At 42.6% G+C, this 13,425-nt stretch overlaps 6 protein-coding genes across 7 annotated transcripts; 3 read left to right on the forward strand and 3 right to left on the reverse strand.

Moving 5' to 3' along the window:
* Window positions 1–120: 120 nt before the first annotated feature.
* On the forward strand, window positions 121–810 carry LOC108595742 (actin-related protein 2/3 complex subunit 4). The gene has a single exon (XM_017981028.1). The coding sequence runs from the start codon at window positions 212–214 to the stop codon at window positions 716–718; it is 507 nt and encodes a 168-aa protein (XP_017836517.1). The 5' UTR covers window positions 121–211; the 3' UTR covers window positions 719–810.
* Window positions 811–1,166: 356 nt separating this feature from the next.
* LOC108597679 (ATP-dependent RNA helicase DDX24) lies at window positions 1,167–4,073 on the forward strand. The gene is made up of 5 exons (XM_017984352.1): window positions 1,167–2,765; window positions 2,821–2,940; window positions 3,005–3,457; window positions 3,518–3,701; window positions 3,766–4,073. The coding sequence occupies exons 1-5, from the start codon at window positions 1,331–1,333 to the stop codon at window positions 4,037–4,039; spliced, it is 2,466 nt and encodes an 821-aa protein (XP_017839841.1). The 5' UTR covers window positions 1,167–1,330; the 3' UTR covers window positions 4,040–4,073.
* A 6-nt stretch (window positions 4,074–4,079) lies between these two features.
* LOC108597680 (sister chromatid cohesion protein DCC1) lies at window positions 4,080–5,653 on the reverse strand. Its single transcript, XM_017984354.2, has 4 exons — window positions 5,641–5,653; window positions 5,452–5,566; window positions 4,255–5,394; window positions 4,080–4,201 (listed from the first exon to the last, which is right to left on the reverse strand). Exons 1-4 carry the CDS (start codon window positions 5,651–5,653, stop codon window positions 4,102–4,104), a joined length of 1,368 nt encoding a protein of 455 aa, XP_017839843.2. The 3' UTR covers window positions 4,080–4,101.
* A 26-nt stretch (window positions 5,654–5,679) lies between these two features.
* Window positions 5,680–6,987, forward strand: LOC108595308 (DNA polymerase interacting tetratricopeptide repeat-containing, protein of 47 kDa). Its single transcript, XM_017980525.1, has 2 exons — window positions 5,680–6,354; window positions 6,412–6,987. Exons 1-2 carry the CDS (start codon window positions 5,716–5,718, stop codon window positions 6,970–6,972), a joined length of 1,200 nt encoding a protein of 399 aa, XP_017836014.1. The 5' UTR covers window positions 5,680–5,715; the 3' UTR covers window positions 6,973–6,987.
* A 98-nt stretch (window positions 6,988–7,085) lies between these two features.
* Window positions 7,086–7,899, reverse strand: LOC108595309 (succinate dehydrogenase [ubiquinone] cytochrome b small subunit, mitochondrial-like). Of its 2 annotated transcripts, none has more exons than XM_017980526.1 (2): window positions 7,669–7,899; window positions 7,086–7,623 (listed from the first exon to the last, which is right to left on the reverse strand). In XM_017980526.1, exons 1-2 carry the CDS (start codon window positions 7,825–7,827, stop codon window positions 7,186–7,188), a joined length of 597 nt encoding a protein of 198 aa, XP_017836015.1. In that variant the 5' UTR covers window positions 7,828–7,899; the 3' UTR covers window positions 7,086–7,185. The 2 variants fall into 2 exon arrangements, with proteins under 2 accessions (XP_017836015.1, XP_017836016.1); XM_017980527.1 differs by having other exon boundaries at window positions 7,086–7,614; window positions 7,669–7,898.
* Window positions 7,900–9,517: 1,618 nt separating this feature from the next.
* On the reverse strand, window positions 9,518–13,420 carry LOC108597567 (valine--tRNA ligase). Its single transcript, XM_017984178.1, has 6 exons — window positions 13,383–13,420; window positions 13,113–13,291; window positions 12,650–12,817; window positions 11,327–12,589; window positions 10,202–11,231; window positions 9,518–10,137 (listed from the first exon to the last, which is right to left on the reverse strand). The coding sequence occupies exons 2-6, from the start codon at window positions 13,269–13,271 to the stop codon at window positions 9,635–9,637; spliced, it is 3,123 nt and encodes a 1,040-aa protein (XP_017839667.1). The 5' UTR covers window positions 13,272–13,291; window positions 13,383–13,420; the 3' UTR covers window positions 9,518–9,634.
* Window positions 13,421–13,425: the final 5 nt, after the last annotated feature.

Below are 13,425 nucleotides of genomic sequence, written 5' to 3' on the forward strand. Positions count from 1 at the left end.
TATCGATAATATATTGCTCGATATCTGAATCGAATGTGACCGCATATCCAAACAGAATGGATACCAAAATACTGCAGTGCGACCAAACCTTCTATATCGATTTCAATCGTAAATGACACATCCCTAATGTGATTCACGTAAAGAGTGTAAAAGTTAACAAAAGGCAAAATAAAAGTTTTACTAACATCATTCAAAGCACTGGCCAGCAACAATGGCCGCTACGTTAAAACCATATTTGACAGCTGTGCGGCACTCACTAACCGCTGCAATGTGTCTGCAAGACTTTCCTTCACAGGTTGTGGAGCGGCATAACAAACCCGAGGTAGAGATTTGCTCTAGCAAGGAGCTGGTGCTCACGCCCATTATGGTCTCCCGCAATGAGAGGGAAAAGGTGCTCATTGAACCATCAATTAACTCGGTGCGTGTGAGCATTGCCGTCAAGCAGGCAGATGAGATAGAGCGTATCCTGTGTCACAAGTTTACGAGATTCATGATGCGGCGAGCGGAGTCGTTTATTATATTGAGACGAAAACCAATTGATGGATACGACATTAGCTTCCTGATAACCAATTTCCATACGGAGCAAATGTACAAACATAAGCTGGTTGACTTTGTCATCAGTTTCATGGAAGAGATTGATAAGGAAATCAGCGAAATGAAATTAGCCGTTAATGCCAGAGCACGCACTTGTGCTGAGGAATTCTTGAAGCGCTTTTAAGTCAATTTATTTTTACCGTAATACCACGAATGAGTTCAATAAATATTGCATTTTTCTATAAACTGACATTCCATAAAGCGGTCTCAATAAATATATGTATATCGTTTTCTATAATCGAGTTGAAAACATTTATTTACCCAAGTAAGATTGTATGTGGTCAGTTTAATTTTGGATACGTTTATGCATGAATAATAACTATTTGATAAATCGACTTTAATTTAAGATAAGGAAAGAGTTAACGGTTTTTGGAATTTACGATATACTTTTTTGATCGGTCAAATCTTTGCGCTGTTTTAATTATACGATGTTCAACACTACAAGTACCATATGTTAAATATGCGACGTCACAACCTGTATTTTTATTTACATTAAATTGCATATTTACCTACATTTTAGTCTGCAATTTCAAAAAATATACGTAGTCAAGTCAATAATATAATTTTATTTCTAAATTGGTTCGCCTGCATAACATCTTGCGAAAAATAAATATTGTTATTAAGTTAAGAGAGCGACTGAGCGACAGCACGTTACTTGGTAACCTTGTAAACCTTAACCGTGGCATAAACAGTACTACACGCGGTTTTGTATTTTGAATACAAATTTTCGGCAATAATGACGGCAAAGCAAAAGAAGTCAAATAATGAAAAGAAAGCCACGAGCGGAGCGGATGAAGATGTATCTAAAAAACCAAAAGGATGGCAAAAAGTTAAAATCAAAGGCCACGTGATTTCAGATGACTTTGGTGGTTACGAGGGAATGATCGGCCTAGAGGTGTTGAAGGAGTACGATGCAGGAATGGTAAAATCAACACAAAAAAATAAACGAGGTGATACGGTTAAACCAAGCAAAAGCAAAGGAAAAGAGAAACGTGGTAAAGGCCCAAAGGTAAAAGAACTGGAGATAGAGTCAAGTGCTAGCGAGGAGGATGAGGAGGACAGCGAAAGCGATGACGACAGCGACATTGATGCAGCAGCTAAGAAGAGCAAGAGAGAACGCCTGGCAGAGCATCGTGCACAGCGCATACAGAAGCAGCGGGAGAAGCGGGAAAAGCGTAAAGAGCAGCGCAAGCAGGAGAAGGGAAAACCTAAAGCTGAGCAATCAAAGTATACGCCCAATGAAGGCTACGCGCCAGATCGCTTTGCCCTGTTGCGTCCACCGCCAGCGGATGATGATGATGCTGAGGAGCTCATTGAGGCAGCGCCTGTCAGCTCCGATGATGAGGAAGTACCTCAGCTGGTGTCCAGCGAGCTAGACATGCCGCAGTGGCAAGGACTAGGCGTACCCGCGCCCATAATGCGCGCTCTGTCAGAGCAAGGTTTCCAGACTCCAACGCAAATTCAGGCGCTAACGCTGCCCGCCGCCATACATGGCAAAAAGGATATATTAGGTGCAGCTGAGACGGGCAGTGGTAAGACGCTGGCATTTGGCATTCCCATGCTGGCAGGCATTATGGAACTAAAGCAGCGCAATACGGGCACGAGCATACGCAAGGCGCCAAAGATTAAGGGTGACCAAACGGAAGAGCCCGTCGTCAAGGATAACCATGAGTTGACGCCACCACCAGAGGAGCTGGACTATGTGCCTGGCGCCAGCGATGAGGATAGCGACGATGAGCAACAGGCTCAAACCAAGCGGAGTCCACTCTACGCTTTGGTATTGACGCCTACGCGTGAGTTGGCCGTGCAGGTTAAGAATCATTTAGTCGCAGCAGCCAAATACACGGGCATACGTGTGGCTACCATATTTGGTGGCCTAGCCGTAGCCAAGCAGGAGCGCGTGTTGCGCCAATGTCCGGAAATTGTGGTAGCTACGCCGGGTCGTCTCTGGGAATTGTACGCGCAAGGTAATCCGCACTTGAACAAGCTCGAGCATGTAAGTTTTCTGTGCATTGACGAAACGGATCGCATGGTAGAGAAGGGACACTTTGAAGAGCTGCGCAGTCTGCTCAAAGTACTCAATGCGGATGAGCAGCGCAAGCAGCTGCGCCAAAACTTTGTCTTCTCCGCTACGCTGACGCTGGTGCATGATCTGCCCGAACATATGCAGAGTAAGTTGAGCTGAAGTTATTTATTTAATTGTTTGCTAAAATACAACTTTTGCAGAGCGTAATCTTGGTAAGCGTCCCAAATTTGTTAAGCAAACGGTGGACCAGAAAATGGAAAGTCTTATCGAGGAGCTGGGCATATCGCAGCCCAAAATTGTGGACATAACCAGCAGTCAACGTATGTAAACTTGCACATGCTTTAAGAAATTGTCCACTAAGCGAATCTTCTGCTAATTCCATAGAAACCGCTCAGACCCTAACCGAGTGCCGTCTGCTCTGTGCCATTGATCAGAAGGATTACTATTTGTACTACTTTGTGCAGCGTCATCCTGGTCGCAGCATTGTATTTTGCAACTCTATTGACTGCGTCAAACGTCTGGCCACATTATTTGGTTTGCTCAACTGCAATCCTCTGCCGTTGCATGCGAATATGATACAAAAACAGCGTCTCAAGAATCTAGAGCGTTTTCGTGATTGCCCAACGGGTTTGCTTATTGCCACAGATGTTGCTGCCCGTGGCCTGGATATACCCAATGTGGAGCATGTTATACACTATCAAGTGCCACGCACTAGTGAGAATTATGTACATCGTTCGGGACGAACAGCGCGTGCTAATAAACATGGCATTACCGTCATGTTTATGGAGCCAGGCGAGGTCAAGAGCTACGTCAAGCTGTACAAGACGCTAGAGCGAAGTGAGGACACTGACAATAAACTTAATTAAACTTGTCTAATAATATTCTATTAATTTACAGCTGAGGATCTGCCACTGTTTCCCATCTCGGAGCGTTTTCTAGGCGCTGTTAAGGAGCGTGTTAACTTGGCTCGCGATTTGGATAAAGAGGAACTGAAGCTTAGACGTACGCAAAGCGAGGAGGGCTGGATGAAAAAACATGCTGAGGAAATGGACATGATTATCGATGGCTACAATGATGAGTCGTATGTATATAAATCTAGTTTGTCAAAGCTAAACGATTGACATAATTTAATTTAATTAATGCAGTGGCAGTGACCAGGACGAGGATGCTTTTGTTATTGAGCGCCGACGCAATAGACTGCATGTGGAGACAGTACGCGCTCAGCTTACCGCTTTGCTGGGTCAACCCATATTCCCTAAAGGCTTTAGCTTTAAATATCCAACCAGCACGGGTCAGCTATTATCAGGCTCTGATATGTCCACCAGCAATGGCAAGAGCGCTGTGGATACCATGAAAGATGCCATTGCGGAGCAGAAACTGGAAAAGCAGCAGCGAAATAAACGCAAACGCAAAGCCTAAATTTTATAATTAACTTATTTTAATTAAACTACAATCTGTACAAATAAATGCTGTTAACATTATTAATGCTTTGAAACAAAGTAGCGTATGCCGTTCTCCGTAAGCGAGCGCGCGTGCTTGGCCAGCAATGTGGATACGGATAGAGTGGGTGTGGTAAAGCAACTGGAATGAATAGAATTGAAACAACTGTTAAGCAATAATAACTTTAAACATACTCAATGTATGGCTCCATTTCATCTAACGTCCATTTCCTTTTGGTTTTAAACAAGCTACGCATGCGATCGTTAATATTAAATGGCAATTGATCTTCGGCCAGCGAGCGTATGCAGGGTTGGGCACCCTCCTTATCACAAATGCCCAAGCCACGCAGATACTCCAGCTTGCAAAACATGCCCTCGGGCAGTGCATCTTGCCACGTGCTCATAAATTCCTCGTTGCGAAAGCGCAATCCATGCTGTAGAATATTTTGAGCCACAATTCTAGCCACCAGCGACTCATCATATTTGAATTTACCCACACAGCGATCACTGGCTTTGACATAAATATCAAATAGACCTGTTACTATGGCATCAGGTGCTATGCCTTGTAACGCGTAGATTGTTACCTCGCGCTCTACCTCGTCCAATGCCCAGGAGTTTTCGCTTAGCAGTCCTAGCATCAGATTTATAATGCGATACTCGTATTCACAGTCTAGAATGCGTATGTGGCCATCCAGTTCAATAGCGCGAAACTGACGCAGTCCTTGCTCAAATTGTGCGCGACTACATTGCACAGTGTCCAGCAGCTGTTGAAAGCTAAATAGCAATTTGCGGTCTATGCAATATTCATTTTCTGGTCCGGAGTAGCGTGTCAGCTGGAGCAACTCGCCCAACTTGCGATAACGTGGACGTATCTCACGGCACTCGAAATACTCATGGAATATTTTAAGAACTTGTCGCTGCTCCAAGGTGCGCGGTACTTCTAAATCATCCTCGGTGCTGTCGTTTAAGCTACGCTCCAGCGAAGCATTTGCATTGCCGCTCCGAGGACTCTTCAGCGGTGAGGTGCTTGTTGCAGCACCAAACTTCAACTCCGGCACAACCAGCAGGCTGTTGGATATCTCGGCGCCTTTTACATCATATGTACGTTCATCAGTGCAGAGCACCACTTTCTCATGCAAGCCACCTTTAAAGTGTAATGTCTGTCCCGTGCGTATCTGTTGCAGCATGTGCTCATCCAGCTCCAGAAGGCGCAGATTGTCACTCACTATAGTGGCGCTGGGATAGTACAGAGCCTGTGTGACCTGCGTCAATTGTCGCTCATCCAATTTGGCATGTTTCACGATGACTTTCACATCGTCCGGCGTGCGCACATAGCTACGAAATATTTGCAACTATATGTAGAACTTTTAAGTTTGAAGGGCTTGTACTTACAGCTGCAGTGCATTTTCATCAACCTCCATGTTTAGCAAACAAAAATTATAAATAAACAATACAGAATGACAAATTTTCCCGCCTAATGTTATGGCACGGTTAACAGCAAAATAAGCTAGACAAGTAAATTTACGATATAGTCAATACACTGTCATCCAACATAATTTCGCAGCACTTAAACATTTATACATGTGCAGTTCATTAAGCGCACTTGTCTGGTTTATTGTTAATTTATTAATACTTATTTAATAAACACTTGACAATATGCAGGCAGCTGCAGTAAATGAAATGCAAAAGAACTGGACGGAGGAGGAGCGTCTGGAGCTAGCTGCGCAACTAGATGCAGAGCTTGATGCCTTTATCGATGGCTTGGAAAAGAAACGCTATGAAGAGGGCTGGCCTGAGGATCGCTGGCAGGAGGAGATGGACAAGCATCCATTCTTTATGAAAAAAGCGCCACAGCCTGGAGACGAAGTGCATCCGATGTTTGAAGGCTTGCAAAAGCTTAAGTACGATCCGGAAGAAAACACGCGCGAAGAGCTGGCACTCAACTATAAAGAGGATGGCAACTTTTATATGAAGCACAAAAAGTTTCGCATGGCTGTGTATTCCTTTAGCGAAGGCATCAAAACTAAGGTCGAGAATCAGGATGTGCTGGCCGTGCTCTACAACAATCGTTCTGCGGCGCATTATTTTATTAAAAACTATCGCTCCGCCTTGAACGATGCACAGCGTGCATTGTTTAACAAGCCAGATTACACCAAGGCACGCTGGCGGGCAGCGCAGTGCGCCTACGAGCTGGACAAATACGATGTGTGCACACAGCTGTGTGAGGAGCTGCTCGAGGTGGATATCGATCATAAGGAGGCCAAAGCTCTGTTGCATAAGAATAAAATGAAGAAGGTTAGTACTGTTTTTATAAATCACTTAAAATTATTGTAAATAATTATTTATTTACAGTTGGAAACGGAACGCAATCAGCGAAAGGAGGCGGCCGAGTCAAAGCGCCGCCTGACGCGTTTTCATAAGCTGACTGAAGCACTGCAGCAGCGCTCTGTTAAATTTGATGATCAGAAATTGAACAAAAAGTTAAACATTAGTGAAGAACTGCTGCTGCCCAAGTTCTTGCCACTGGAAGACTTTCCTGTGCATTTGGATGATGACGGCAGCACCTTAATTTGGCCAGCTGCGTTTTCATATCCCGAATTTCTGCTTAGCGACTTTCAGCAGCAACTGCCGGAGACAGCTACCATGACAGATTGTTTAAATACGCTCTTTGCTGAACCCTTGCCCTGCGATCGAACAGGAAGCTATCGTCTGAGCAATGTTCATGTGTATTATGAGAACCGTAAGGTTGGATGTGTGCACAAAATAGACCTGACAAAATCGCTGCGCGAGATTATTGATGAGAAGGGCTTCTTTGTGTCTGGCGGCGCATTGCTGTTCTATATTGTGCCCAAGGATACGCGCATTGAACAGGAGTTTATACATCAACAGCGAAGACCGCTCGTCTATAGTTGAAGTAGACAAAAAATAATGTTAAACTTAAGCGTTTTGAATGCCTTTTCCTTTATAAAAGAAGCTATACTTGAAGCACACAATTGTAAATACATATTATAATTTTTTAACATCTGTAAATTAGTGCAATAACTTTAAAGGTTTTGTATATTAAATACAATGTTTTTTATAGTGCATACACATAGAATTTCATAATATCTTATGTCAACTAGCCAATTACTTCTTCTTTTTCTTGTCTTTATCGTCGGGCTTTTCTGCTGGCTTTTCCTTGAATTTAACATCCCAGATTTTCATTAGGCCCTTGGCTAAGCCATCGTCCTTCTTGATCAACTCAAACATTCCTATAAATGCACCCACAGACACCATCACAAGCAGGACATGCGCCAGCTTGGGTAGCACATGGCCTACCACATTTGGACGCAGATAGTCCACAATAATAACTTCCATGCCCCAATGAGAGTGCATAATTGCAGACAGAGCCAACAGAAGATCCATAAGACGAGATGGATAAATAAACGCACAAGGTAGAATCGCCAACATTGAAGTAACTAGAATCCTTTCGACAGTCCACAAACCCACATGATTGGAACCTTCTGCGGCAGCCAGACGAGCTGCGCTAATTGAAATTGGACGCACAATAACAGCCTGCAAATTCTAAAAATTCATTTTTAAACATTTTCAGCCTATGTTTTGGCTTACCGTTACACTTCTGCCTGCTTCTAAAGCAGGCTTAAAGAAAGCCTGTCGCTGTGCTTGGCCTACGATAGTGACGTAGCTCCGTGGTGCTACAAAACGCGACAATTTTATATAATTTGCTGCCGTTTTGCAAACCGCATTGCGACGCAACACAGAAAACATTTTTATCTAAACAATTATACTAGCAAAATAGTACGTTTAATAAAAATAAAGCTTATATGAATCACTAATGTTGTAAATCTAAAGTGTAAACAGTAGTAGCAACAAATTTAAGCCTGCTGCTTATTTCAAAATATATTTACTTTCAAAGCAGAATTGAAAAAACCGGTTAAGTAATAAAAATAGTAAAATATGTTTTGTATTAAAGTGAAAGAATTAAAATCAAAATCCACTTGGTAACTAATTCTATAATAAATGAGTTTTGTAAATAAAAATAAAAATATATAATATATTTACTGATCTTTCTATTCTATTATTCCTTGTCTAATGTCAACCGTGGTTTGCGTTAAACAATTACATATATTAATAGTGTGGGAACCACTGATATATGTATATTTTAATGAAAGGCCTCGTAATAAATGCGGGCATATGCTCTTAATGCACTCATGTTTACTAAAATCTCAAACAAATTCACTCTGCCACTGTTTGCTGGAGTCTTTACCACAAATTATTTGAAATATGGCGCAAGTGTCGCATTAAGCGCATAAAGGAAAACGCCACCCACTTTGGTCAGCTCGTCTGCGGTTGCTGTTACCCCGACCAACTGCCCAGAGTTGAGCCATCAAACGGTATAAAATGCAGAGCGCAGTTGGTTAATGCCACAGTTCTCAACCGAACTGACTATTGGACTGTCTGGAAAAACATAGAATATTTTATAACAATTTCTAACGTTTTTAGGTTGGCTTGGCAGAGACAGGCTATGTTTGCTCTAAACTCAGCTGGAAAGATGGAGTTGCATTTTTGCTTCTTGTTGCTTGTAGCGACTATTTTTAGAGGCATAGCTAGTGCACCAGTGGAGGTTAGTATATAATGTCATTATAAATTCATTATAACTATTTTTATCACAAACCATAGGAGCCAACTGAGATATGCTTTCTAAGATCGGGCAGTGCTGAATGCAGTCCAGGTAAATATTAAGTCTTTGATATAAGAATAAGTAACTTATTTTTAAAATGATATTGTTAGTACATTTAAAGGGCATCAGACAATAACTTTTTAGATTAGATTATTTTTTTTTGTTGGCTGGCAAAAATCCTCAGACTGAACCCTCCTCGAGGGTGCCGGCTGGACAATGAACACTTCGCAGCCCATGGGAACTTTAATTCCCATGCTCTGAAGTGTTTAGCTAAGGAAACATAAGAGTAGCTTCATCAAATGGGCTTGCTCTAATGTCACCATGGTCTAGAGGTAACTTAAGTTTTAGTTTAACGAAAAACAGTACTATCTCAGTAATTTAATAAAATAAATGTAAGGTAACAAACATCGGAAAATTTTAAAATTTGCATATTTTGAAATAATAAATTCATAGTTATTTTTTCTATTTGTAAAAATGTAATTTCTTTAGCTTTGATAATTATATTATTTTAATAAACACTTTTAGTAAAAATAAAGATAATATAAAACAAAATTTGATACTCACTTTATAGAATTTTCTACATTGGTGAATTTGCGAAGCTGTGGCAAAGAATTCAGCATATGATTAAACTTTTAACTATGAATTGAGATATTACTGTAGATCTATTTTAAAAGGGCATTAAACTAATTCAATGTACAACAAAATAAACTCTGCATTTATTTATTGACATCAATAAATTCATTTGATTAATTTACTAAATAATAACATACATGAATATTTTTTTAAATTGTATCTATTGTTTTCAACTTTAAAGCAAAATGCAGTGATGCAATACGGACTTTGTTTAAGTGCGAGTATAGTTAAAAGCGTTACATGAAATTTTATGAAAAATGTTTACATAAGTTTCAGCGTTTCAATGGCTGCTGCTATTCGTTCGATTTCCGTGCGCGATTCAGTAAGCTTAGTCTCGTTGGCAGTTTGCACCTCGGCTGGCACTTTGCTTGTGTAATCCGCTGCCTGCATAGCTTGATTCAGCTTGCCAACAGTCTGCTCCAGTTGATCACGTTTCTTCTGCAGCTTGGCAACTTCCTTATCAGCCTCGATAAGGCCCTTGAGCAGCAAATGTACTTCACATTGGCCAGACACGGTTAGAATGGCGCAACCTGCGGGTGGCTGACTATCAAAGCTAACAGTAGAGCAATAGGCAATGGTGGCCAGATCGCCAGCATAACGCTTGAGTATATCATTCGGTGTGGCATCAGTGCAGACTATGTAGGCCTCTGTCTTTGTTTTATTCGGCAAATTGTAGTCGGAGCGTGCGGAGCGTATAATACGCGCTGCCTTCTGCATGAAGTCCACATCAGATTCGATTTTAGCGTCGCGCCAAGCGGTGTTTGCTTTAGTTAAGAAATGTAACAATTAGTTTTAAAATGAAATAAACAATTAAATTTACAAACTTACTTGGATAGCTGGACACACATATGCTGGGCGTAGTGTCGGCGCGTGGCAAGCGCTGATAGAGTTCTTCCGTTATGAAGGGCATGAACGGCGACAACAAACGTAGTCCGTAGTCCAAGCACACATAGAGTGTGCGTCTAGCTGCTGCCTGCTGCTCGTCGCTGCCGTTTTGGAATATGGGCTTCAAACACTCCAAATACACATCGCATACATCATACAGCCAGAAGGCATAGCAGGCACTGGTTGCAGCAGCAAAGTCGTAGCTCTCAAATCCAGCATTGCAAGCTTCAATAGTGGCGGCCAGTCGCGATAATATCCAAGCGTCCATTTGATTTGATTGCGCGCTAAGCGTTAGCTCCGTATCATAGCGCTGCTCGCCGCTGAAGTAAAGCAGCGCAAATTTAGTGGCATTCCACAATTTGTTGCAGAAGAATCGATAGCCCTGCACACGATTAATATCCAGATTAATATCGCGAGCTTGGGTAATATAAGCACAAAGTGCAAAACGCAACGCATCAGAGCCGCACTCGGGTATGCCTTGGGGATAGTCTTGTTTCTGGCCCGCCTTGGCCTTTTCAATTTCCCGCGGATCCAAGTTGGAGCCAATCAACTGCTGATGCAGACCCTCTAGCGTAATGCCGTGTATGACATCCATGGGATCAATCACATTGCCCAAAGATTTTGACATTTTGCGACCGTGCGCATCACGCACCATTGGATGCAAATATACTTCCTTGAAGGGCAGTTTACCCAGCAGCTTCTGGCCAAAGAATACCATGCGTGCCACCCAGAAGAAAAGAATATCGTGGCCGGTTTCCAGCAGCGAAGTTGGATAGAACGCCTCCATATCTGCTGTATTGTCTGGCCAGCCAAACACTGAGAATGGAAACAGTCCAGAGCTAAACCATGTGTCCAGCACATCGTCATCCTGGGCCAGCACAATCTGGCTGGCATCCACACCAAAGCGTGCAGCAGCCTTGCTTAACGCCTCCTCCTCACTACGAGCCACTATCCAATACTGTTCATCATCAGGCTAAACATAAAAAAATTATAATAAATTATTTGTATAAGCAAAATAAATAAAATTTGAAAAAAAAAAAATTTGACTAGTTTTTTTTATTTACTCACCGTGCTTGCCTTAACGCTGGCATCCTTGAAGCTCACATGGTAGGCGGGAATGCGATGTCCCCACCAAAGCTGACGGGACACGCACCAATCGCGAATGCCATCCATCCAGTGATACCAAGTCTTGGTATGGTGCTCTGGTATAATCTTAAGCTCTCCCGATCGCACAGCCTCTGTAGCCGAAGCAGCCATGTCGGAGCAGCTAACATACCACTGTGGCTTGATAAGTGGCTCCACTACATCCTTGGAGCGGCTGCAAATGGGCACCACCATTGCATTGTTTACTGTCTCGCGATAGAGTCCCATTTCTTTTAGTCGCACCAGCAACTGTTTGCGACAGTCGAAACGTTTCATGCCTGTAAACTCGCCATAGTCGCCAATGATGAAGCCATCGTCGTTGAAAATGGTAATAAAAGGCAAATTGCATCGCTTGCCCACCTCATAATCATTGGCATCATGAGCGGGGGTTATCTTAACAGCACCTGTGCCAAAGTTCATGTCCACAAACTCATCGAGAACGATGGGCAGACGTCTGTCGCAGAACGGATGCAACACATGCTTGCCATGCAGATGCTTATATCGCTCATCCTGTGGATGCACAGCGACAGCAGTATCACCCAGCATAGTCTCAATACGTGTAGTCGCCACTATAATCTCTTCGTCGCTGTGCTCCACCTTGTAGGCAAACTTAATGAGCACACCAAACTCGACCTTCTCCTCATAGCCAGGTATGGCTAAGAACGTGCGACCTGTCAGCTCCACCTTGTCTACCTCAATGTCTGAGATGGCGGAACGAAGTGTGCACGACCAATTGACCAATCGTGAACTGCGATAAATGCTGCCCTGTTCATGTAGACGCACAAAGGCCTCTGTTACTGCTTTGCAAAGTTTGGGATCCATGGTGAATGCCACACGCGTCCAATCGTAGGAAGAGCCCAACGCCTTGAGCTGATCATAAATGCGCACACCTTTCTCACGTCGCCAACCCCAAATGCGTTCAATGAATTTTTCGCGTCCCAAATCATGACGTGACAGTTTCTCATCACGCCATAATAGTTTCTCCACCACTACTTGTGTAGCAATTCCTGCATGATCACAGCCAGGCACCCAGAGAGTGGTGCGTCCCTTCATGCGATGATAGCGTGTAATAGCATCTTCAATAGCATTGGTAAGAGCATGACCCAAATGCAGAGAGCCCGTTACATTTGGTGGGGGTATGACCATTATAAATTTACCATTCGGATTGGGCGCATTGATAGACTCGCGCTGTAAGTTTATGAGTAATTAATTAGCTATTTAAAATAAAAATAAATATTTATTGCTTACGCCATATTCGGGTGTGAAGAAACCTTGTTTCTCCCACCAGCTGTACCATTGAGCCTCTACGTAACGTGGACTGTAAGCATCTGGCAGCGCTCCACTAATGTCTTTTTTATCTCCAGGTGCTGTGGCAGCCGTATATACAGCAGCCTCTTTAGTCTCTTTAGTTCGTTTCTGTGATGAAAAAAAGTGTAACATTAACTTTCACCAAATTAAAGCACAATAGAAAGGGAAGGCACGTAATGCAGCAATGACTTGTCAATACTCTCCATCTACACACATGCTAACATATGTTTGTAAATCAGAGCTACAGGGTATTAACACCACATTCACTTTGCATTTTCAAGATACTAATATGAATCATACGCGTGGCACTTCGTGTTAACAAAAACAGGGTATTTTTATTATTGATTTTGTTGCATACACAACAACAACACTAACCTAACCTAATACGTTTACTACTGCTTACCTCGGGCTTTTCCTTTTTTTCACCCGCTGCAGGCGCTGCTTGTGCCTTCTTGTCCAATTTTGCCTGCAATTTGGCCAACTTCGCAGCTTTGATGGCCTCCTTTTCCAATTGTTTTGCGGATTTTGGCGCTTCGCCGGCTTGCTGTTCTTGTTCCGGCATGCTGCTTGATATCAATGGAGCTGATGCAAGAGTAGATGCTGTATTTATTACTGTTTCACTACGTTTATCTTGGCTGATGCAATTATTTGTTTTTATATTTCAATTACTCACAAGAAGATTGCAGATGAAAACGTGTGCAGTTACGAGTAGTGTG

Source organism: Drosophila busckii, chromosome 2R, assembly GCF_011750605.1.
Source record: "Drosophila busckii strain San Diego stock center, stock number 13000-0081.31 chromosome 2R, ASM1175060v1, whole genome shotgun sequence".
Taxonomy (NCBI): domain Eukaryota; kingdom Metazoa; phylum Arthropoda; class Insecta; order Diptera; family Drosophilidae; genus Drosophila; species Drosophila busckii.

Excerpts from the sequence above, each read along its gene's own strand:
- LOC108595742 (XM_017981028.1), top strand. The coding sequence starts at position 212 with ATGGCCGCTACGTTAAAACCATATTTGACAGCTGTGCGGCACTCACTA.
- LOC108597679 (XM_017984352.1), top strand. The coding sequence starts at position 1,331 with ATGACGGCAAAGCAAAAGAAGTCAAATAATGAAAAGAAAGCCACGAGC. Across the intron at positions 2,941-3,004 it reads GGACATAACCAGCAGTCAAC|AAACCGCTCAGACCCTAACC; the intron begins GTATGTAAACTT and ends CTAATTCCATAG. Across the intron at positions 3,702-3,765 it reads GATGGCTACAATGATGAGTC|TGGCAGTGACCAGGACGAGG; the intron begins GTATGTATATAA and ends TAATTAATGCAG.
- LOC108597680 (XM_017984354.2), bottom strand. Across the intron at positions 5,395-5,451 it reads GATGAAAATGCACTGCAGCT|CTATGTGCGCACGCCGGACG; the intron begins GTAAGTACAAGC and ends AATATTTCGTAG. Across the intron at positions 4,202-4,254 it reads GAAATGGAGCCATACATTGA|TTGCTTTACCACACCCACTC; the intron begins GTATGTTTAAAG and ends TATTCATTCCAG.
- LOC108595308 (XM_017980525.1), top strand. The coding sequence starts at position 5,716 with ATGCAGGCAGCTGCAGTAAATGAAATGCAAAAGAACTGGACGGAGGAG. Across the intron at positions 6,355-6,411 it reads ATAAGAATAAAATGAAGAAG|TTGGAAACGGAACGCAATCA; the intron begins GTTAGTACTGTT and ends ATTTATTTACAG.
- LOC108595309 (XM_017980526.1), bottom strand. The coding sequence starts at position 7,827 with ATGTTTTCTGTGTTGCGTCGCAATGCGGTTTGCAAAACGGCAGCAAAT. Across the intron at positions 7,624-7,668 it reads AAGCAGGCAGAAGTGTAACG|AATTTGCAGGCTGTTATTGT; the intron begins GTAAGCCAAAAC and ends ATGAATTTTTAG.
- LOC108597567 (XM_017984178.1), bottom strand. The coding sequence starts at position 13,271 with ATGCCGGAACAAGAACAGCAAGCCGGCGAAGCGCCAAAATCCGCAAAA. Across the intron at positions 11,232-11,326 it reads CCAGCGTTAAGGCAAGCACG|CCTGATGATGAACAGTATTG; the intron begins GTGAGTAAATAA and ends TTTTATGTTTAG. Across the intron at positions 10,138-10,201 it reads ATGTGTGTCCAGCTATCCAA|CAAACACCGCTTGGCGCGAC; the intron begins GTAAGTTTGTAA and ends TCTTAACTAAAG.